Source organism: Hippopotamus amphibius, chromosome 12 (genome assembly GCF_030028045.1).
Source record: "Hippopotamus amphibius kiboko isolate mHipAmp2 chromosome 12, mHipAmp2.hap2, whole genome shotgun sequence".
Classification (NCBI taxonomy): Eukaryota; Metazoa; Chordata; class Mammalia; order Artiodactyla; family Hippopotamidae; genus Hippopotamus; species Hippopotamus amphibius.
In genome coordinates, this window is record NC_080197.1 from 79062656 (window position 1) to 79086411 (window position 23756).

General features: G+C 51.6%; 1 protein-coding gene across 2 annotated transcripts in view; it reads left to right on the plus strand.

The window, feature by feature from the left end:
- IQSEC3 (IQ motif and Sec7 domain ArfGEF 3) overlaps window positions 1-23756 on the plus strand; it is a 104325-nt gene that overhangs the window by 52873 nt on the left and 27696 nt on the right. Inside the window, exons 4-5 of one of the 2 annotated variants that reach the window (XM_057703895.1) lie at window positions 7577-8691; window positions 10665-10826. In XM_057703895.1, the coding sequence (XP_057559878.1) occupies window positions 7577-8691; window positions 10665-10826 (1277 nt within the window). Of the gene's footprint in view, window positions 1-7576; window positions 8692-10664; window positions 10827-23756 lie in introns of those variants that run through there. The other variant, XM_057703896.1, reaches the window with a different exon arrangement.

Below are 23756 nucleotides of genomic sequence, written 5' to 3' on the forward strand. Positions count from 1 at the left end.
CTTCTTTATCCATTCATCTGTTGATGGGCATTTAGATTGCTTCCATGTCCTGGCTATTGTAAATAGTGCTGCAATGAACATTATGGTACATGTTTCTTTTTGGATTATGGTTTTCTCTGGGTGTATGCCCAGTAGTGGGATTGCTGGCTCATATGGGAGTTCCATTTTTAGATTTTTAAGGAACGTCCAAACTGTTTGGAAGGGATCTTGAACAATCATCATCTCCCCAATCCATCAACCTCCCAGGCCTGCTTTGTCAGCCAGTTCAAAATTCCAGGTGATTTCTGCAGCTCCTCTCTCCGCCCCATGTCTGACCAAGCCCTCCCCACCATGCTACTCTTAACTACTTCCCAAGTCCCACCCTCTCCTGCCATCCCCACTGCCCCTGCCTTAGGCCTGTGTGCCCCTGGGGAAACCTCCTCTAGATCCCCTGCTTTGACCTGGGTCCCCACCCCACAGCCGGGCCCTCCTTGTGAGCAGCACATAGGTCATAGTACCCCATGTGGAGTCGCCCACAGCTCCTTGTTGTGTGGTGGACAAGGACTTCAGGCTCTTCTGCCCCCAGGTGAGACCCTGTGCTCCATGGTCTCAGTTCAGGGAACGGTATTCCACGGCTGCTCTGCTGGGCCCCTTGCGAGGCCTGGGAGCACCTCGATGCGGAAGACACAGTCCCGGGTCTCAGGGAGCTCCGGTGGCGGCGGTGGGTGCTGACATGGAACAGTACACACGGCACTAACAGCACTTTCTGTGCATCGTCTCCCCAGTCTGCACAACTGTCACCATCCCCATGTTAGCAATGAGAAGACTGATGCTTAGTGATGTTAAGTGACTTGCCCAAGGACACATGCCTAGGTGTGCACCCCGGTGGAGCCAAGACAGACCCCACAGTCCACGATTTTAACCCAGTGCCCTCCCTGCCTGCAGCCACCACAGTGAAGGGGTAGGTTCCACGGAAGTGGTACACAAGGCACTGCGGGATTCTTGCACAGAGCAAGCAGCCCGACCAGCATTCAGAGCAGGTTTCCTGGAGCAGCTCCACCCAAGGGAGTATCTGGCTCAGGAAGCAGCTGAGCCGTGGTTCTCCCCCACCACCCCACCTGGCTACGTAGGGAGAGGGTCCAAGGGCAGCCCTGCTCCCGGGCAGGCCTCCATGCCTCCTGCCACGTTGAGCACTTTGTGTTTCGGACAGTGGGCAGGGAGGTGGGCACACAAAGAGGACACAGCCCTACCCAGTGCAGCCGACTTGTGGGCCACCCTGTGCTTCTCCAAAACTCCTCTCACCTCCGCAGACTCTGCCCCGGGGCCTCATGTGAGGTTTTGCCTTGCCAAGGTCTGCAGACTCACAACAGAGTACTATGACCCTGTGGGGCTCCGCCATGAGGCAACCTGGAAGAGGGAGTATGTTCTAATGAACACTGAAGGCTCATCAGTGAGGCAGTCCGCCCCCACCCCCCACTGCCTCCTCAGCAGGAGCTGAGGGATGGCTCTCCAGGGAGGCGGGTGGTCACAGTTATCCAGGATTCAGGGGGCTTCCAGAGAAGTGGGCAGAGCTGCTCCTTGGCTGATGGGCCCAGGGACCCCTCCCACCCACGGGCCTGTCCCTCAGCTCTGGCCTGGCCCTGGTAAGGACAAGGTCAGGGAAGTGAGAAGGGCCTGGCCGGGGCGGATGGAGATGACCTGGGCACCGCGAGTCCCCAAGGCCCGTGAGAATGGGGGAGGGGAATGCACGTGGTGAGGGGGCGGTGGTGGTGGTGCAGCCTTTGGCTCCAAGCCCAGATCCAGAAGAGAGGCTAGATTGCACTTCCCCTGGGGCAGAGAGAGTTCAGTTTAGTTCACGTCCGCAAACATTGGTTAAGCCCCAACCGCGGGTCTGGCTCAGCGCTGGGCACCGGGAATGCAGAGGCGGATAACGCTATCCCGCTGGTGAGGCAGTCGGTGGTGCTGAGGCAGCACTGGGCGGGCTGCGCAGGATGCGAAGGGAAGGTGAGGGGCGCTGCCGGCTAGGCGGAGAACGGGGTTGGGGTGCAGCAGGCGCGAGGCCGGGATGAGTGGGAGCAGGCCGTGTTAGACGCAGGGAATAAACTGTGAAGACCACACAACTGAATTCAGAGACCATCGTGAGCAGTGGCTCCAGGGCAGGCTCTGGGCTGAGTCGTCCGTGGAGCTCACAGAGGACTCTGCACCCTAGTGGAGTCTGGGGGAGGGGAGAGGGGAGTTAGATGAACACCAAGATGAGCGGGGGAAACTGAATGTCAAAGAGAAGCACTGAACAACCTTCTCGGGGAGGGGGTGGGGCACAGGGCAGAGAGACCCTGTTCTGGTTGGGGGACTGGGAGGCTTCGTGGAGGAGGCACATCTGAAGAAATGGGAAACATTTCGCCTGGAGGAGAGGGCATGAGAGTGGGAGCTGAAGGTGGGGAGGACATAGCAGGCTGCTGGGAGGCTGAGCAAGTGCTCAGAGCAGGAGAGCCTAGTAGCGGGTGCGGGGGAGCAGGGGCGGGGCTGGCGTGTGAGCTTGGACTTCGTGTAGTAGGAGGGGCTAGGGGGTAGGTGGGGCCAGGCTGCTCAGCGCCAGCCCCCCAGGAGACGATGTTTATACTTATTTAGGGCAATGGTCTTAAGCCACAGAGGGCCTGTGTTTACACCTGCTCTCTGAGCATACTGCTTAGGGGAATAGAGTACAAGATGGATGGTGCTGGAGGAGGAAGCAGGGAGGCAGTTGGGGGGATGCCAGTGTGGTCCAAATGGGGGGTCCAGGAGAGCACCACATGGTGACAGTCTGGTAGAAAGTTCAGGATGCTTGCAAAAGGTATGGGGGTGGGGGCACTACAGGACTTTGAGCTTGACAAATGCAGAGGATAAGGCAAAGGAGGACCTACGGACAAATGCCAGGTCCCCAGATGGGATGGCATTATAGCCAGGGTGCTATTCAGTGAATAAAAACATCATCCAGAGCTGGTTCGGGTGAGGGGGAGAGACAATAGGTCATTGGAAATGTAGGTCTAAGATGGAGTCCAGGATGGAGATTTGAGAGTCACAGAATCATCACTGTCAACAGCAAACTGCTACCACTTATTGAGCACCTACTGTGTGCCAGGTGCTACGTGAAGTAATTTCTTACAGCAAAAGCTACAGAGTCAGCAGGATTAGCTTCATTTGACAGATAATAAAACTGAGATGCAGAGATATTAAGAAACTTGTCCAAGGTCGACCAGCAGGGAAGAGGCAGATCTGGGACTGGATATTTCCCCTATGGGCTTGCTCATCCACCTGTTAGGGTGAAGTATGATGGAGGATGAGGATAGAGGACGAGGTTCTCACACAAGAGGTGAGAAGATATTAGCCCGCAGGACATCTTTAGAGTTGCCACAAAGGCTCTGCCTGAGATAGTTCTCATTTAATTAGCTGTTAATTATCAGCTACCGGGGGGCAGCTCTAAAGACTTCCAACATAGAAGTCAAGGAAGACGTCCCGAAGTGCACAGGAAAATCTTTAAAATGTGTCTGGAGAATGGAAGAGGGTGCACATATGACTTGTCACTAGCATGGTTAGGGACCTTGTGGTCAGAATATAGGATCAAGGAGCTGTAAGGAGACAGGAAAACCAGGATAGACTGGGTCACGAGAGCAGAGGACAGAGTTTCGAGGTAATAAAGTATCAAAGCTGCAGAAAGGAAGGTGAGGAAGGTTGAGGATGGGTCACTGGATTTAGTGATTAAAGGTCATCGGGGACCTTTCTGAGAGTCATTTCAAAAGTCTGGTGTGAGCAGGAGTTAGCTGCAAGGAGTCAGGGCACATGGGGCTGGACAGAGGTTCAGCATTTGCTCATGGACTGAGGCAGGAGAGGTAGACTAGTCCTCCTATAGGTTTGGTGGAAAATAGAAAGAGATCGGGCTAGTGCCACAGAGCGGGGCAGTCAAGCAGGGTCGTGTTCCAGTCTGGGAGATTTAGGAGGGTCTGTGGGCTGGTGGAAAGGGGCCAATTCCAGGGTAGAAGCTGGAAATGCAAGTAGGAGAGATGAGAGGATGAAGTAAACTTACAAATGTTATCTCCTTGGTTATCTCAGCCAGCCTCTGCCTCCAGGTACCATGACACCATTCCAGGGGTGGACATTTTATCATTTTGGAAACATTTCAGGCAATGGGATTTCATATTTTCCTTCTGTTGCCAATAACCTCTCATAATCTGAAGAGAAGATCCTGGGCCAGGGATTTCCCTAGACCTATGAGCGGCCAGGGAGGAAAGAGATGTGAATTCCTGTCTGGAGTCAGTTTCTCATGGTGCTTGGGGACGGGTAAAGGGAGGCAGAACATGCGAGAAAGAGGCAGGTGAGTGGTCAGTTCCCTTCACTCTCTACTCTTCCCCTTGGAGGACTTTCCTGCCTAAACCAAGGCTGGTTCTGGGCCTCAGGAGCTATAGTGCTCTCTCCCTGCTAGTGTGATTTCTGCAAAAGCAGGAGGAGAGTGCATCAGAGGCAGATACCTGTGTTTCTTTGGGGCTCCTGGGTACATGAGGTCATACCTAGATAAAGACCCATAGGCAACTGTCCAATTGGCATGGTAGGCAGCATTCTAAGAGGGCCTCCAAGATTCCTGCCCCCAGTGGACACACCTGCATAATGCCCTCCCCCAAAGTGTGTGCAGAACTAGTGAATATGATGGGTGTTACTACTATGATTAAGTTACCAATCAGTTGACATTGAGTTAGTCAAAAGGGAGATCACCCTGGGTGGCCTGAACGAATCGGGTGAATTCTTTAAAGATGACGAGGACTCAGAGACTCTCTTGTTGGCCTTGAAGGAGCAAATGACCACGTTGTGAAGGGGACCAGGTGGCAGAGAATAGCAGGCAGCTTCTGGTAACTGAGACCTCCGTCTCAAATCTCCAGGAGCTGAAATCTGCCAAAAGGAGTGAGCTTGAAAGAGGACCCCGAGCCTTAGATGAAATTGCAATCCCAGCTGACACCTTGATTTCAGCCTGCTGAGATCCCGAGCAGAGAACCCAGCTGAGCTGTCCTCAGATTGCTGGCCTCCAGAACTGTGAGGAAGTAAACAGTGTTCTTTCAAGAGGCTGTGTTTGTGGTAGTTTGTTCTGCAGCAGGAGATAACTAACACACTTGGCATGCTTTGTAAGAGTACCTTGAAGGTCCCTAAACACCACGGTCACAAGTCCTGGGACAGCTTCCTGCCTTCTGCTTAAGGCCTTGTACCTTGTGAACTGCACATACTTCTGGGAGGAGTCCTTTAGGAAGCCTTTTTGGCCTTCCAAGCCTTCATATGAATACGTTTTCCAAGTCTCTTGAGCGAGGAGCATTGGATGTGGGGAGAGAGGCAGCTTGATGTCACTAAGTTTGGGGATGGGAAAGGGCATTGGATGGTGAGATAGGAAGAGCCTAAGACACACACTGAGGAGGTTCCGTTTACCTGGATTGTCCCTGGGCATCGGGATTGTTTCTGCGAGGTCTCCTGGGCTAGGAAGGTGCCTCTGCTAGTCCAGCTGTGGGGCACCCACAGGGAAGGAACAGAGGGGGTTGCTGGGGTGGTGGGGAGGCAGTCACTCCAGCTGCAGTTCCTGGGGGAGAGGAAGCACAGGGAAGGGTTCCTTGTACTGAGGGATGAAATTTGGCCTTTGTTTCTGTACCGCTCCCCCCATGATCCTGGGGGAGGATGGAGGGCTGATATTGTTCTTGCCTTGATTTCAGCCACCTGTCCTGATTCTTAGTTCAGGAATGACACTCTGTGTGAGTGGAGTGTATGGCTGGGAATAGGTCATAGTCCCAGGGCCCAGGAATACTTTCTCACTTCCCAAACTTCCCTAAGGACTGATGGAACCCACCACGGTGCTACCCGTTTTGTCCATCTCCTTCACACAGGCTTTGTCTGTTATTTAAATGCAAAAACCTCCAGGAAGGAACATTGCTAACTGTTACTGGTCATTCACACCTCAGGGGGAATGTGTCTCTAGTCCTTTTCCTGAGAGCTTTCTGATAAGGGAGAAAAAGTGAGGAGAAAAGACCACAGATGGGGGACAGAGCTGAGAGGAGGGGAGAAAGGGCCTTGAAAAAAGACTGGCCGGTGCCAGAAGTTTTCCTGGGTTCAGATCTACCCAGATGAGGCAGCACCCTCCCCCTGCCCACCAGCCAGCCCCACCAAGACCTGCTCTGGTGGTAACAGTTCCCATCACTGGGAACAGAGGTGCTAGAATTGTGGAACATGGTAGCCTGGAGGGACCCTCACTACTGAAACATCCATCCATCCATCATCCATCTGTCTTTTTATGAAATTCACATTTATCGAGTGCATCTATCATGTGCCAGCCCTTGGGCTGGATACTGGGAACACGGAGATGATCAAACCCCAATCCCAACCCTTGCAAGGCTCTCCGGAACAGGAAACTACCCCAACACGTGACATACATGCTGAGAAAGAAAGGAGGTGAACAGGAATAGCAACAATGTTTTATCCTTTCTGTTCAATTTTCAATTTTCTATTATTTAAAAATATACACAACAGTAGAAAGAATAGTGTAATAAACTCCCATTTTTTTAACTTTTTATTTTTTTATTTTTTACAATAAACTGCATATATTTAGAGTGTACAATGTGGTATCCCAGTCTCCCAAATCGTTCCCCCCTCCACCCTCCCCGCTCTCCCCACTTGGTGTCCATATGTTTGTTCTCTACATCTGTGTCTCTGTTTCTGCCTTGCAAACTGTAAACTCCCATTTTTTAAAGAACTTTTATTGAGATACAGTTAACAGACAATAAACAGCATATATTTAGAGTGTACAATCTGGTATCCCAATCTCCCAGTTCATTCCCCCCCAACCCTCCCCACTTTTCCCTACTTGGTGTCCATATGTTTGTTCTCTACATCTGTGTCTCTATTTCTGCCTTGCAAACCGGTTGATTTGTACCATTTTTCTATATTCTGCATATATGTGTTAATACGTGATATTTGTTTTTCTCTTTCTGACTCACTTCACTTTGTGTGACAGTCTCTAGGTCCATCCATGTCTCCACAAATGTCCCAGTTTCGTCGCTTTTTACAGCTGAGTAATATTCTATTGTATACATGTACCACATCTTTTTTATCCATTCATCTGTTTAAGCTCCCATTTAACCATCACCCAGCTCCAACAAGTTTTATTAATATTGTTTCATCTAACCCTTCCACTTTTTTTAATGGAGTATTTTAATACAAATTCATGATGTCATGCCTTTCAGCCATAAATACTTCTGTATGCATCTCTGATATGACCATTTGGAAATAACCACCTCCTACCAGCTGCAACGCCTCCCTCCCCTGCCCCCTGCATCACCAATCCTGGAATCCAATCCTACATCCCAATCCTCTAGGAGTCTTGGCAACGACCTGGCATATAAGGCCATGGCATGCTAGGGTTTTCAGCCCTTCGCCCCTCAGTCCCCCCTGGCTGTGCCTTTCTGGGCCCCCGCCAAGGTTTAGCCAGATCACCCCTGCTCCAGTCGACAGCCAACAGCCGCTGCCACCGTCTTTCGCAAGGATTTTCACAGCCCTTCCCTAACTGCGCACCCCCGCTTCTCTGTCCTCGCTGCAGATTGAAATGCTAGAACACAAGTACGGGGGCCACCTGGTGTCCCGGCGCGCCGCTTGCACCATCCAAACCGCCTTCCGCCAGTACCAGCTCAGCAAGAACTTCGAGAAGATCCGCAACTCGCTCCTGGAGAGCCGCCTACCGAGGCGCATCTCCCTGCGCAAGGCGCGCGCGCCCACGGCCGAGAGCCTGGCGGCCGAGAGGGCGCTCCTGGAGGGCTGCGGCCTCGCTGGGCTGCCTCTGGTGCGCTCGCCCTCCCTGCCGCCCACCTTCACGGGCACGCTCACCGAGCTGGAGGACTCCTTCACCGAGCAGGTGCAGTCCCTGGCCAAGTCCATCGACGACGCCCTCAGCACCTGGAGCCTCAAGACCATGCGCTCCCTGCAGGAGAGCGGCGCTTACCAGATCCACCGAGCCCTGCGCGCGGGCGCAGGGCCGGCGGGCCTGGAGGCCGAGGCTCAGGAGCCCGAGGGTGCCCACCAGGGGGTGGGGGCCGAGCCTGCCGAGCCCGCCGGTCCACCCCAGGGCCACGGCAGCACTCTCATGATGGCTTTCCGGGATGTCACCGTGCAGATCGCCAGCCAGAACATCTCCGTCTCCTCCTCCACGGCTCTGTCCGTGGCCAACTGCCTGGGCGCGCAGACGGCCCTGGCCCCCGCAGAGTCCGCGGCAGGCAAGGCGGAGCAGGGCGAGGCCGGGGGGCAGGAGGCCCCCGAGGCCCCCAGCGCCGGCCAGGGGGACGTGCCCGCCGAGGACGCGAGCGCAGAGGCCGGAGCCGGTGGGGCCCTGCGCGCCAGCCCGCCCGGGGCCTCGGTGCCTGCAGCGGAGGAGGAAGACGAAGAGGAGGAGGCAGAGGAGGTGGCGAAAGGGACGGAGGCCGAGGCCGAGGCCGAGGCTGGCGACAACTCCGAGCAGCTGAGCAGTAGCAGCACGTCCACCAAATCGGCTAAGTCGGGTTCGGAAGCGTCGGCCTCTGCCTCCAAGGAGGCCCTGCAAGCCATGATCCTGAGCCTGCCACGCTACCACTGCGAGAACCCGGCCAGCTGCAAGTCGCCCACACTCTCCACCGACACCCTACGAAAGCGGCTCTACCGCATCGGCCTCAACCTCTTCAACATGTAAGTCCCCAGAGGCGAGGGAAGGGGCCCCTGCACTTGCAGGTGTGCAGGGGGCCCGGGAATGGACCGAGTCGTCCCAGGCTCCTCCCAGGTGGCCTTTGGGCCATGCCTGCTCCTTGAGATACTGTGTGGGAGCACGCATTTTATTTTTAATTGTTATGAATTCATTTCAAGGATTAGGGACAAAACACATCAAACCCCGGCTTTAACCACTAGTGCTGCTAGATGAAGCTAGGCTTTGAAAAGTGAGAGAATTTAAAAGATAATGCAGTATTAAGTAGATGATAGTACAGGTAGTATAAAGCTGGAGCAGAAAGCATTCAGGTAGGACATGAAGTCAGGGAAACGGGGAACATTAATCTCATGGGGTTGATGACACGGAGAGAAGAGACAGTAATCAGAGGAGGAAAGGGTGGGGGAGCAGGGACCTAGCACGAGGAATGAGGGGGCAGGAGGGGAGGGAAGCAAGCAGAGGTGGAGCAGAAGAGAACAGGGGCGGGGAGCAGAGAAATGCACGACACCCTAGCTCAGAGCCCCCAGCCAGACCTGCCTTGCAGCCAAGAGGTACGCAGCCGGTGGCAGGCAAAGGAAACCACGTGACTGTCCCATGGAGATTTCAAGTGCACCAGGCACTGGTCTCCACCCTCCACTCACCCCTTCCTTCACAGCCCTGAGCCGGGAAACACAGCATCCCTCCCGCCTCATCAGTGAGGACTGAGCAGAAACCATTCACCTGTGTGTTCATTTACTCATTCAGCAGTTATTTTTGGAGTGCTCGGCACCAAAACCAGGAAGATGAGCGAGACACATCCCCTGGTCTCAAGCAGCTTATATTCTAGGGGGAAGAGCTACTGTTCATAGCTCACCGCAGACTTCCTACCAATGTCTAGAGAGGGCATTATCATGCCATGTTTTTAAGTTCTTTATTGGAATATAATTGCTTTACACTGTTATGCTATCATGCCATTTTACAGAAAAGGAAACGAGCTCACACAAGTGAGGTGAGTTGAGCACTATAAGATAGCTAGGAAGTGGCAGAGTTGGGTGAAGTCAGATCTGTCTGACTCCCCATCCGGTGCTGTTTCTTCTACATCAGGCCACCACCCTGGTGTGCAGCCCCAGCCTTGCTCCCGCAGGCATGCACAGATACTTGGATCCCACAAGAGAGTGGTTCTCAAATTATCTGTAGTGAAGAATCAGTTTAGGTTTTTACCCAATATGTTGTGGGCTGATACTTTTGTAAAATACAATCAAAATGAGTTGCTAGAAAAACAGTCACATGCTTGGTTGTCCTGAAAATGACAGTGTGCTATAAAAGGGTCTAAAGGCTTAGCGTCTATTTCTGTACTTATCTTCTCCTGGACCAGTAAGCTCCAGCTCAGGGAGCAGCCTGGATTTGCAGACCAAGCTGGGAGCATATTTGCCTTAAGACACAGCACACACACGCACACTCACACATAGACTCAAGCCTGGAAAAGTAAACCCTGGAGAGCAGGGTCTTTCTTGCATCTACTACACAAAGGGAAGAGGGGTGTGGTAGGAGATCCCACTTCAATTTCCCAGTCTCCCCGACCTCCTGGTTCGAGTGTATACTTGGGTCCTGAATATAGACAGCAGGGTACAGGTGAGAGGAAGGGCTTGGGGACCTCAGGGTCAGATCCAGTGGGACTGAGGTAGGCAGATCGAAGGCACACCTCTCCGCCTGCTCTGGAATCTACTTTGGCCAGACCTCCCCAGCCCTGCACCATCTTCACTCATGTGCGGGGAGGTTCAGAAGAACATGGGGAGAGGGGCTTCGGAAGTGGAGCCCCTCTGCCATGGAAGGAATGCTGGCGTTTCTTGGGAATTCTGTCCGAGGACCTCCAGGCGCTTTTTTGGGTTCCCTAGGCTGGAAGAAAGGGAGGAAAGGAGCCATGCGCAGCCTTGCCTCACTCTCTACCCCTTCTCCCCTCCCCACACCACCTGACTCCCAGAAACCCGGACAAGGGCATCCAGTTTCTGATCTCTCGAGGCTTCATTCCTGACACCCCCATTGGAGTGGCCCATTTCCTGCTCCAGCGTAAGGGCCTGAGCCGCCAGATGATCGGAGAGTTCCTAGGCAACAGCAAGAAGCAGTTCAACCACGACGTGCTTGAGTGAGTGCCCCGCCTTGGGCTCCTCCTTGCCCTCCTGACCCACCCTTCAGGATCTCGTGGGTGGCCTGGGACCTCAGCTGGTGAAGGACACGGGGAAGACAGGACCTCTCAAGTCTGGGCGGATACCCAGAAGTCCTGGCTCCAGTCCTAACAGCTTCCTGATTGGCCCAGGAGACAGACCCATGGTCCTTAGCCAATCACCTGCTTCCCCTCCAGTCATTCTGCCACCTACTGAGCCAGGGTGCTCCCCTGCACAGGCACAGAGGATGGGGATGCGGCTGGGGATGGGGATAGGGATGGGGATGCAGATGGGGATGGGGATGGGGATGGGGATGGGGATGGAGATTCCGTCGCTGTTGGGAATGGGGCTGGGGCTGGGGCTGGGGGTGGTACAGAAATGGTCAAGGGAGACCAAAAGGCAAGAGAGTAAGCCTGAAAAAAGAAGAGGGCTGTGTCAGCGCTGGAACCATCTCCAGCTGGGGGACCGGCCCCTCAGCACCCTCTCCTGCCATCTGTCCAGCCCCCCAGCCCCTGAGTGTCCACTTCTTATCATGGAGGAAACATGAGGCAGAAAAAGAAGGGGTTAGAATGAGGGTTTTTAGAGCCAGATAGTACTATGATTCCATAAAGTCCAATAGATGGGGGATTTGGGGGGGTGTGGTCACACAATCTAAAAAATGTTTTAAAGTCCAGGAGATGGGGGATTTGGCAGCGGTGAGGGGACTGCCTTTACTAGTGCTCAGCTTCATGGGTGTGGTGCTGTGGATAGGTAGGTGAGCCCCAGGGCAGGGGGAGCATTCCCTGGGGCTGAGAAGCAGGGCCTGGGAGCACCTCTCCTCTGGCAAAGAGGGGGCGAGGCCCCATGAAGTCTGCTCCGGACCCCTCCCTCTCCCCATGCCTCTCCCTGATGCTCCTTCTTTCGTCTGCTGGGCCCCCTAAGCTCACTTTCTTCTCAAAGGTCACCGTTCTGTAGGGAGCCCTCCTCACTTCTCTCCCCACCCCCTTCTTCTTAGGTACAGTCAGCAGCAGTGTTTCCCCAAGGGTCCTGGGAGAACCTCTACCTTTTGCACTTGTTCTTGGAGCAGCAGAGGCCTGCTACAGGCCAGGGGCTTCTGCTCCAGGGTTTAGAAGCATGGGAGTCACTGTCAGTGTCCCCAGGGTGGGAGTTGAGACCTGGCTTCTCTTTATGGAGCAGTTTTGGTGCTGTATCTTCAGACAGTCACTGCCTTCTGAGCCTGCATCTCCATGCCCGGAGGGTGGAGGGGTTGGGTGATGAGGGGACCAGTTGCCCTTGGGAACCCCTGTCCCATCCCTAAATGCATGACGGGGTGGTTGTTACCTGAGTGTACTCAGAAGAGGGGCTTGGACCATCCTAGGGACCTTGAAATCCCTGACAGCCCTTAGTTGACAGAAGCCAGCTCCTGCCTCTGACTCCTGGTGGCCTTGCACAATCAGCTGTCCCTCCCGGAACTGTGTTCTGAATGCCTAACCCCATAAATGCACAGCGTTTCCTTTCTCCTCCTCTCCCTCTGGCTCCCCTTCCCCATCCTGCCACCTCTGCTGTGTGGGTGCCCTGAGGGCACGCCTCGAGGAAGTGACAGAAGAGGGGAAAGATCAAGTTCTCTGCCTCCGTCCTTTCCCGTTTTTTTCCTCTGTCTGGTTCATTTTTGGCCTTTTCATTTGCCTTCGCCCCTTGCCCACTGGAGAGTGAGCGAGCGGAGGTGCTGTGCCCGCCCTGTGGCTTCGTTCTTTCCAACTGCCCCACACCCCCAGGGGACCCCACTTGGTCCCTCTGCTCTGGGGCAGGGGTGGCTGCTCCACTCCCAGGCCCCGACCGCCTTGTCCGTTCTTTCCTGCCCCTCCAGTCCCCGTGTGGCCTGGCCCCGGAGTTCTAAGCTGCCAGGCCCGCACTGAGCTGCAGCTCTGGGAACACGTGGTTTTCCTGCAGCCCAGGCCGTGCTGAGCAGCACAACAGCAACTAACTGCCACCCTCCCTGGGAGGCTGCGTGGGCTGCAGGATCAGACCAGCCGCCGCCTGTGCTGGGAGCGGGGCTGGGCGGGGGCTGGGCTGGCGGCTGAGCGGGTCAGGCTTGGATGAGCTGGGCGGGAGAGGTGGCTGGACCTGAGAGTCTGGCTTTGACCTCTGCTCTGCCCCAACACGCTCTGGAGCTTTTGCAAATCACTTCTGCTGCAGGCCTCGGCTTCCTCGTCTATAGAGAGAGAAGGTTGGGCTGTGTGATCTGAGGTCCCCCCAGCACTGGTGAATCTCTCAAGCTTTCCTAACCCTCAGTGCATGTGTAGCACCCTGGTGTCATGCAGAATCATTTGCCCTAAGCAAGCTTTGTCATCCTGCCGGGCGCAGCCCAGAGCGGCCCCCAGGCTCCAGGGCGGTGCTGGGGTGCCAGTGTTCACGGGAGAACAAGGTGGCCATTCACCACTCATTCAACAAATATTGAGTGCCTACTGTGTGCTGGGAATAGGCCTGCACTGGGCATCCCGTGTGTGTGTGTGTGTGTGTGTGTGTGTGTGTGTGTATGTTTAGAATATGGGCAGGAACAGGCCTGGCTTGTGGCCTCAGGGAAGTTATGGACCCAGGTGTCAGTGGGGGGAGATGCGAGGAGGAACGTGGAAAGAGAGGCAAGGGGTCCAGAAGCCTCCAGTGGGCACTGTGGGCTGGAGGGGGGGCTGTCCAGTGCAGAGCTGGGCCCCACTTCTGCCCCAGCAACTGCCTCGGTCCCTCATGCTTTGTTCTGCAGCCCCTCAGGCCCTGGGCTCTGAGACCCTGGTAGGCTCAGCCTGCACACGGCAGCTCCACAGAAAGGAGCCCTCCTCCCCCAAGTCTGCAGCGTGCAGACTGCCTCGTTTGTCTGCTGAAAGGTGCCCGGAGAAAGTGCAGAGGCTGGAAGAGGCAGGCACTGGAGGGGCAGCCAGACACGGGGAGTTTTGGCATCTCCCTACCCCCCAAGCCAGCTCTCGGGCACCTTTCAGGATCCACTGCCGCTCCCTTACTCTCGCCAGAGGAAACACACAATGACAGCCACCCGGTGCCATTTTGTCCAGGCCTGGAAGGCTTCATTGGGATTCCACACAGCGCCCCCGCCCCCGCCAGTGACATTCAGCCTGTCGCATCCATTCTGCACAAAGCTGTTTGCTGAATAAAAGACGTAAATCACCCATCCCCTTGGAGACCGAGACAGCCCAAGCCACCGCGGTCTCTAAGATGCAGCCAGACAGGGAGGGGAGGGGCTGGGGCCCTCCCCGACTCCGGGGTCTGAGGGGGACGGGAAGAGAGGAGGGGCCAGGCCAGGCAGAATCTGCCCCCGCTGCTGATCCGCGTCTGAGCATCACAGATGCAGTGACATTTGCCTCCAGAGTTAGGCTCTTGGTGCCCTGGGAAGCTGACCTCTCCATCCCTTTGTTGTCCTAGTTCCATGGAAGCCCCATTCCCAGGAGTAATGTCTCCAGCCAGGCTTTACCAAATAATAATAGCAGGCATTCTGAGCTCAAAGGACCATGTCCATTCCAGTGTTGACCTAGGAAGGTGTTGTGTGTTGGTTTTTGGTTTTCGGCTTTTTTTTTTTCCCATTTTTTTAAGGAGAAACCAGCCTCAATTTCCTCATCTGTCAAATGCAGATAATAGAACCAGTCATACGAATTAAAATTTTAAAATGCATATAAAGTGCTTACCCCAGTGCCTGATGCTTAGTGCATTCTCTGCAAATGCCAGCTCTTTCTATTCGTATCTCTCCCACTTAAAAGCACAGGGCATTAGCCACCCCCCCCCCCCCCCGCCCCAGCCCCTCCCCCAACACAGGGAAACCTCAGACTCTCAGGGCTGGTCAGAGACCCAGTCTACTCCACAGACAGCATGAACCGCGCTGGGGAAGGGAGGGGACCACTGTGTCCTTGGAGGAAGTCCTCTCTCCTCCTGAGGAGGAAGGGCAAGCCGGGGCCAGAGAGCAGCAGGGATCAGGATCCTCTGAGGCTGGAAGCCTCTCCCTCTCCATTTTCACATGGCTGGGAAATTTGACTCCGCTCTATTTCCTTTCTGAAGTGTGCGCTTCAGCAGGTTTGAAGGCCAGCGGATGGGGAATGTTGCGTGCTGGCTGTGAGCAGTCTCTCTCCTTGGCCCGGGTGATCGTCACACACGTGGAGGGCATCTGTCATTTCCACAGAAATGCACGAAGGGCAGCTTTGGGGTTGAGCAGCCAGAAGAAAGTTTCCCGGGTGTCCCTTCTCTCACTGTGTCTGCTCCACTCTTCGTTAGAGATTAGAGTTTGATGTTCTAGTCAGATTTCATTATTTCATTTCCATGGAAATGTGTTGGCCAGAGTGTAACAGATTTGTTCTTCTTAGGGGACATTCAGAAATGAAGACAGATTATCTGTCAAACTCAACAGGCTGGAAGGCTCTGGCCTCTCATCGCTAGGAAGGAATAACTTGAGAAGGTCCTGCGTGTTCTCTGTGTGTATATTCGGAAGAGCTGCCTTGCTCCTGAGGAGATCCACGGGGGAGGAGAGAGCAGGCTGGGGCCCAGGCCCACCTTGGCAGGTCTGGCAGAGGGTGGAGAGAGGCCAGGGTAGGAGGGATAGAAGACTTTGGCGGGTATTTCCACTGTTCTGAAACTTGACGTTGCCCCCACCCAGAGGAAGGGAAGGAGGGCATCTCTTCTACAAGTGGTGTCTTTGGGTTTTATGACCTTGACCCCTCACCTCTCCCGTGCCCTTTTCCCTACCCCTGCCACCACACACACAGCCCCACACGCGCACGCGCGCACACACACACACACACACACACACACACACGGATGAGAGATTCTTCTTAACAGGAAAGAGTCACTGGCATTTAAGAATTATTTGCTCCTGTACGTGGAGATCTTGGGACCCCAGAGTGGGGCAAACCAGTCCAGAGTTGAGACTCCCTTTGGCTTGGTCACGAATGCATAGAAATTGGGCTTTACACAAAAATGGACATACCTACCACCCATTTCCTTCCCGAGTACTCAGGGCCCAGCTCTGGAGGGATCTCCCTCGATCCTGTGTGGTGTTCAGGTGTGGCTGAACCTGGCCGCTCTTTGCAGTGGGACTTCCTGGAGGAGCTTCCTGGGAGTGTTGGGAGTCTGCACCAAATGAAGGAACCAAGGAGCAGAGAGGGTGGGTCGCTTGCCCACAGTCCCAGAGCTGACCAGTGGCTGAGATCTGAAGCCGGGCAGAATGGTCCATTGAGCCCTAAGTCCTGCACCATCCTGCCTTGTGCTTCATCCCAACAGACGTGTGGTCGAATGCCTTTACAGTGCTCGTCAGTCCAGCTGTTAATCATGGTGCTGAGAAACACCTTGGATGATCAGCTAGTCCAGCTCTCTCATTTTACCTGGCCAGGGACTGAGCCCAGGGAGAAGCAACAGCTAGTGCCCTGGCCAGGGGCAGAGCAACTGAACAGAATCAGGCGCTATCCCATCCCTGACTCACCTTTATTTGTTGGGCCCCGACCCTCTCATCTGGGAAGAAAGCAGAGCTGAGACACTGATCCACAAGTCTCCACTGGTCTGAGCTGACTCAGTTTCCTCTCTCTGATAGGTGTATGTTCTCAACAGTTGATGGGTCTAAAGATGGAATTTCAGGCAGAGTTCATTGGCAGTGAAGGAAAGTGTCTTCACTCCTACTCTAGAGGGAACTTCAGATCTACTTATTCACCAGGCATATCAGCTCTGAGTTGGTTCCTAATGAGAACTCTCATTTCTTTTTTTTTAAGTATATTATTTTTATTGACGTATAGTTGATTTACAGTGTTGTGCCGATCTCTGCTGTACAGCAAAGTGACTCAGTTATACACATATATACATTCTTTTTTATATTCTTTCCCATTATGGTTTGTCACAGGATATTGAGTATATTTCCCTGTGCTATACGTTAGGACCTTGTTGTTTATCTATGCTAAATGCAATAGTTTGCATCTACTGACCCCAAACTCCCAATCCATCCCTTTCCCTCTCCTCCCCCTTGGCAACCACAAGTCTGGAGAATCTCATTTCTTAAGCTCTGTTATAAACCGGGAGCTTTATACACATTGTCTCTTCTAAAACCCATACCCCCCACCCCCCACCATGCCCACTGGATGTTATAGGTGTTAGCTCCATTCTAGAGATGGGGAAACGGAGGCTCAGAGAGGCTAAGTGACTGGACCTGGACAGCTAAATGGTGGAGACAAGATTCAAACTCAAGGATGTTTGACACCAAAGACCTGACTTCTTCCTGTCCCACCTCTGTCATTGGCACAGAGTGTGGTCCCTTGAACAGCAGCAGTACCCAGGAACCTGTTAGCAATGTCAGTTCTCAGACTCCAGCCCAGATCCCCAGAATCAGAAACCCTGGGGTGGTGCCCAGCTGCGTGCAAGCCGATCGGCCTGCCAGGTGATTCTGGTATACCCTCAAGTTTGAGAACCGTGGGCGAACAGAGGGTGCCAGGCCCAGCAAAAGGGAAATGGCCTCAGCACCCACACCAGCTCTCGACTTCGGGGGCAGTTTCAAGGCGTACCAGCGGCCGTCCATTCTGAGGACCTCAAACGAGATTTCTTTTGTTCCCATGTTGTCACCAGGGACACTGGCAGGTCCTCCTGCGTCAGCTCCCTCCTGCTCCATTTTCTTGGCCGTGTCGCACTTTTCCAGAAAGCCCTGACCTTTGTTAGGCACGTTATGAGTTCCGACTAACAAAAATAACACCCTGGCGGATGGGGATATTTTTAATTGAACTACATGAGACAAGAACTGCAGAAATAACACCCGGGTTCTTCCAGCTCGTGGCGGTGGGCGGTTTCACTTTCTATCCTAATCCTGAAACCTGGCTCCGGCTCCACCTGGAGCAAAGTCCCACGTAGGCAGTAGCGCACACACCTCTTCCCGGCCTTGGCCTGAGCCTCACCTTCCAGGTCTTTGCTGTCTCTTCTGGCCAGTTAAAAACCCCTGCTTCTATCATTACCTATTTTCAGCTCCCAACGAGTTCTTTTGTCTGCCAGACACTGTCTTGCTGTCGTTAAAAAAAACAAAGTTGAGATGACGGAATTCATTTTGATCACAGTTGTGTACGACGCTTCATTTCCATGCAACACAGACCGACGCCACACACGCATCAGTGTTAACGAGCAATTTCATGCAAGGTTGTACCTGTTTCTACAGATGCGGGGGACATCTGTGCTTGCTTCCCCAGCCCTTGTGAGGCACTTGCCATGGCCCTGCAGGAAGGAGGGGGGTCCCCCCCAGGCAGGAACACCACCACAGTCTCCCCCTCAGGAGCCCCTCCCGAGGAAGGTCCAGACACTTCCTCTGGGGCAGCCTCATCAGGGCTGATTTGCCAGGTTCTCGTCACTCACTGGCCTGCGTAGGCGGCTAAAGGAGGTGGGAAGCGCGTGCATCCCACGCCGCCTCGCTGCCCACGGTCTGGAATCCACAGGGCCCTTCCCTCGAGCAGCTGTGTGTCCAGAGGTCAGTTCCAGCTGATCTGGGCCACTGGGCAGAGCTTCCAAAGGTGCCAGCTGCAGGGCTCCTTCCCCAGCTGGCCACGTGCTCACAGTCCGTTCATTCTTGAGGCTGGTCTGTCACTCACTCATTCACCCACCCCAGGAATGTTTATTGAGTTCATACGCACGCCAGGGGTGCAGAGACCGACTCTGGGAGTCAGGGAGCGTGTGGCCTGGTGGGAGGACAGGCAGGTGCTCGCCTGACATGGGAGACACAACAGAGGCACCGTGGAGGTTGAGGGAGACTCCTGGAGAGGTGGAAGGCTAGACCAGACCGGAGGTTGGGGGTGAATGGCAGGAAGAAGGAGCAGCACGTGAAAACCTGGGGTGGTAGGAGAGTGAGGCTGCAGGACAGGAGTCAGGGTGCGGGAAGGGGCAGGAGAGGCTGGGAGCAACCAGACCTGTGCTTTGCTGGGGACTCAGGCTTCGTACGGAGGGTGTGGGAAACCCTTGAAAAAATATAAGCAGAGGAGTGCATGACAGGGCCAAATGGGTGTCCTAGAAGTGTTGTTCCAGAAGGTTTGGAGGCAGGGAGGCTGGTTCGGAGGCTATTGCAGTCACAGTTGTGGCCCGATGATGAGGCCCTTACCCTCATCAGAAGCTGCGGGGTGGGTAGAGGCTGGTGGGGCCCAGAGGTAGGGAGAGGTCCCAGGGCCTGGTGACCTGCGTGGACAGAGAATAGAGGTGGCCGATCACAGAGAACAGCCTCCTGGGCTGCTGAGAATTTGGAACACTGGATTTTTGCATGTGAATATGTCTTTGCTGCAGGCCCCCTGGAGTAATTTGTGCAGATTATACCCAAAAAACACGTATATACTTTCAGCTTTGAGGGGAGAAGGATGCTGGGTGTGGGGACATTTCATCTGAAGAATTCCTCAAACTAGACAGTATCAAATATTTACTCAGAGCAAGTTAAAATATTAAATGCTTGATAAAACATAAAATATGTACACCCTGACTTTCCTGCAACAGATGCTGGCACAACCTGTGATCTGGTGAAGATTGCCCAGGGACTGACCTTTGCACTCAGCAGCCCTCATCCAAGCTTGGTAACACCATTACTTAACGTGGTCTCTTATGAACACTATAGATCAACCAAAAAAAAAAAAATTAACTAGTTAGTGACTGATGGTAAAATAATAAGGGTAAACTCATTGCAAGAGATCAAGACTTAAGAATTGTAGCGGGAAAAGGGGCAAGATGGCTGAGTAGGAGGATGTGCGCTCACTCCCTCTTGCAAGAGCACCGGAATTACAACTAACTGCTGAACAATCATCAACAGAAAGACACTGGAACTCACCAAAAAAACCACCCCACATCCAGAGACAAAGGAGAAGCCGCAATGAGATGGTAGGAGGGGCGTAATCATGTTAAAATCAACTCCCATAAATGCTAGGTGGGTGACTCACAAGCTGGAGAACAGTTACACCACAGAAGTCCACCCACTAAAGTGAGGGTTCTGAGCCCCACATCAGGCTTCCCAACCTGGGAGTCCAGCAACGGGAGGAGGAATCTCCAGAGAATCAGACTTTGAAAGCCAGTGGGATTTGATTGCAGGACCTCCACAGGACTGGGGGAAACAGAGACTCCACTCTTGGAGGGCACACAAGAAAGTGTGCTCACCAGGACCCAAGGGGAAGGAGCAGTGACCCCATAGGAGACTGAACCAGACCTACCTGCTGGTGTTGGAGGGTTGCCTGCAGAGGTGGGAGTCAGCTGTGGCTCACCTAGGAGACAGGGGCACTGGTGGCAGGGGTTCTGGGAAGTGCTCATTGGTGTGAGCCCTCCCAGAGTCCGCCATTAGCCCCACCAAAGAGCCTGTAAGCTCTAGTGCTGGGTCACCTCAGGCCAAAGGACCAACCGGGTGGGAACACAGCCCCACCCATTGGCAGACAAGCAGATTAAAGTGTCACTGAGCTCCGCCCACCCAGCCCTACCCACCATCAGTCCCTCCCATCAGGAAGCACCCACGAGCCTCCTAGATATCTTCCTCCACAAGAGGGCAGACAGCAGAATCAAGCAGTATCAGCAGTTCCTCATCTTGTGGAACAGAAAACCACAGCCACAGAAAGAAAGAGAAAATGAAAAGGCAAAAGACCTTGTACCAGATGAAGGGACAAGATAAAACCCCAGAAAAACAACTAAGTGAAGAGGAGATAGGCACCCTTCCAGAAAAAGAATTCAGAATAATGATGGTGAAGATGATCCAGGACTTTGAAAAAAGACTGGATGCAAAGATTGAAAAGTTTACCAAAGACCTAGAAGAATTAAAGAGCAAACAAACTGAGATATGCAACACAATAACTGAAATGAAAAATACACGAGAAGGAACCAATAGCAGATTAACTGAGGCAGAAGTGCAAATAAGTGAGCTGGAAGACAGAATGGTGATAATCACTGATGCGGAAAAGAATAAAGGAAAAAGAATGAAAAGAACTGAAGACAGCCTAAGAGAACTCTGGGACAACAACGCACCAACATTCGCATTATAGGGGTCCCAGAAGGAGAAGAGAGAGAGAAAGGACCTGAGAAAATATTGGAAGAGATTATAGTTGAAAACTTCCCTAACATGGGAAAGGAAATAGCTACCCAAGTCCAGGAAGTGCAGAGAGTCCCAGGCAGGATAAACCCAAGGAGAAACATGCCAAGACATATAGTAGTCAAATGGACCAAAATTAAAGACAGAGAAAAGTTATTAAAAGCAACAACAGAAAAATGACAAATAACATACAAGGGAACTCCCATCAGGTTAACAGCTGATTTCTCAGCAGAAACTCTGCAAGCCAGAAGGGAGTGGCACAATATATTTCAAGTGATGAAAGGGAAGAACCTACCCAGCAAGGATCTCATTCAGATTTGACAGAGAAATCAAAAGCTTTACAGAGAAGCAACAGCTAACAGAATTCAGCACCACCAAACCAGCCCTACAACAAATGCTAAAGGAACTTCCCTAAGCAGGAAACAAGAGAAGAAAAGGACCTACAAAAACATAAACAAAGCAATTAAGAAAATGGTAATAGGAACGTACATATCGATAATTACCTTGAATATAAATGGACTAAATGCACCAACCAAAAGACACAGACTGGCTGAATGGATACAAAAACAAGACCCATATATATGCTGTCTACAAGAGGCCCACTCCAGACCTAGGGACACATACAGATGGAAAGTGAGGGGATGAAAAAAGATATTCCATGCAAATAGAAACCAAAAGAAAGCTGGAGTAGCGATACTCATGTCAGATAAAATAGACTTTAAAATAAAAAATGTTACAAGAGACAAGAAAGGACACTACATAAAGATCAAGGGATCAATCCAAGAAGAGATAACAATTTTAAATATATATGCACCCAATATAGGAGCACCTCAATACATAAGGCAAATGCTAACAACTATGAAAGAGGAAATTGACAGTAACACAATCAGAGTGGGGGACTTTAACACCCCACTTACACCAATAGACAGATCATCCACACAGAAAATTAATAAGGAAACACAAGCTTTAAATGACACAATAAATCAGCTGGATTTAATAGATATCTATAGGACATTACATCCAAAAACAGCAGATTATGCATTCTTCTCAAGTGCACATGGAACATTCTCCAGGATAGATCATATTTTGAGTCATAAATCAAGCCTTGGTAAATTCAAGAAAATTGAAATCATATCAAGCATCTTTTCTGACCGCAATGCCATGAGATTAGAAATCAATTACAGGAAAAAAACTGTAAAAAACACAAACACATAGAGGCTAAACAATATGCTACTAAATAACCAACAGATCACTGAAGAAATCAAAGAGGAAATCAAAAAATACCTAGAGACAAATGACAATGGAAACACAATGATCCAAAACCTATGGGATGCAGCAAAGGCAGTTCTAAGAGGGAAGTTTATAGCAATACTATCCTACCTCAAGAAACAAGAAACATCCCAAATAAACAATCTAACCTTACACCTAAAGAAACTAGAGAAAGAAGAGAAAACAAAACCCAAAGTGAGTAGATGGAGAGAAATCATAAAGATCAGAGCAGAAATAAATGAAATAGAAACAAAGAAAACCATAGCAAAAATCAATAAAACTAAAAGCTGGTTCTTTGAGAAGATAAATAAAATTGATAAACCTCTAGCAAGACTCATCAAGAAAATGAGGGAGAGGACTCAAATCAATAAAATTAGAAATGAAACAGGAGAAGTTACAACGGACACAGCAGAAATAAAAAGCAGCATAAGAGACTACTACAAGCAACTATATGCCAATAAAATGGACAACCTGGATGAAATGGACAGATTCTTAGAAAGGTATAACCTTCCAAGCCTGAATCAGGAAGAAATAGAAAATATGAACAGACCAATCACAAGTAATGAAATTGAAGCTGTGATTAAAAATCTCCCAACAAACAAAAGTCCAGGACCAAATGGATTCACAGGTGAATTTTATCAAATATTTAGAGAAGAGCTAACACCCATCCTTCTCAAACTCTTCCCAAAAATTGCAGAGGAAGGAACACTCCTAAACTCATTTTATGAGGCCCCCATCACCCTGATACCAAAACCAGACAAAGATACTGCAAAAAAAGAAACTTACAGACCAATATCACTGATGAATTTAGATGCAAAAATCCTCAACAAAATACTACCCAACAGAATCCAACAACACATTAAAAAGATCATACACCATGATCAAGCGGGGTTTATCCCTGGGATGCAAGGATTCTTCAATATACACAAATGAAACAATGTGATACACCATATTAACAAACTGAAGGATAAAAACCGCATGATCATCTCAATAGATGCAGAAAAAGCCTTTGACGAAATTCAACACCCATTTATGATAAAAACTCTCCAGAAGGTGAGCATAGAGGGAAACTACCTCAACATAATAAAGGCCATATACGACAAACCCACAGCAAACATCATTCTCAATGGTGAAAAACTGAAAGCATTCCCTCTAAGATCAGGAACAAGACAAGGATGTCCACTCTCGCCACTCCTATTCAACATAGTTTTGGAAGTCCTTGCCCCAGCAATCAGAGAAGAAAAAGAAATAAAAGGAATCTGAATTGGAAAAGAAGAAGTAAAACTGTTACTGTTCGCAGATGACATGATACTATACACAGAAAATCCTAAAGATGCCACCAGAAAACTACTTGAGCTAATCAATGAATCTGGTAAAGTTGCAGAATACAAAATTAACACACAGAAATCTCTTGCATTTCTATACACCAACAATGAAAGATCAGAAAGAGAAATTAAGGAAACAATCCCATTCACCATTGCAACAAAAAGAATCAAATACCTAGGAATAAACCTAACCAAAGAGGTAAAAGACCTGTACTCAGAAAACTATAAGACACTCATGAAAGAAATCAAAGATGACACAAATAGATGGAGGGACATACCATGTT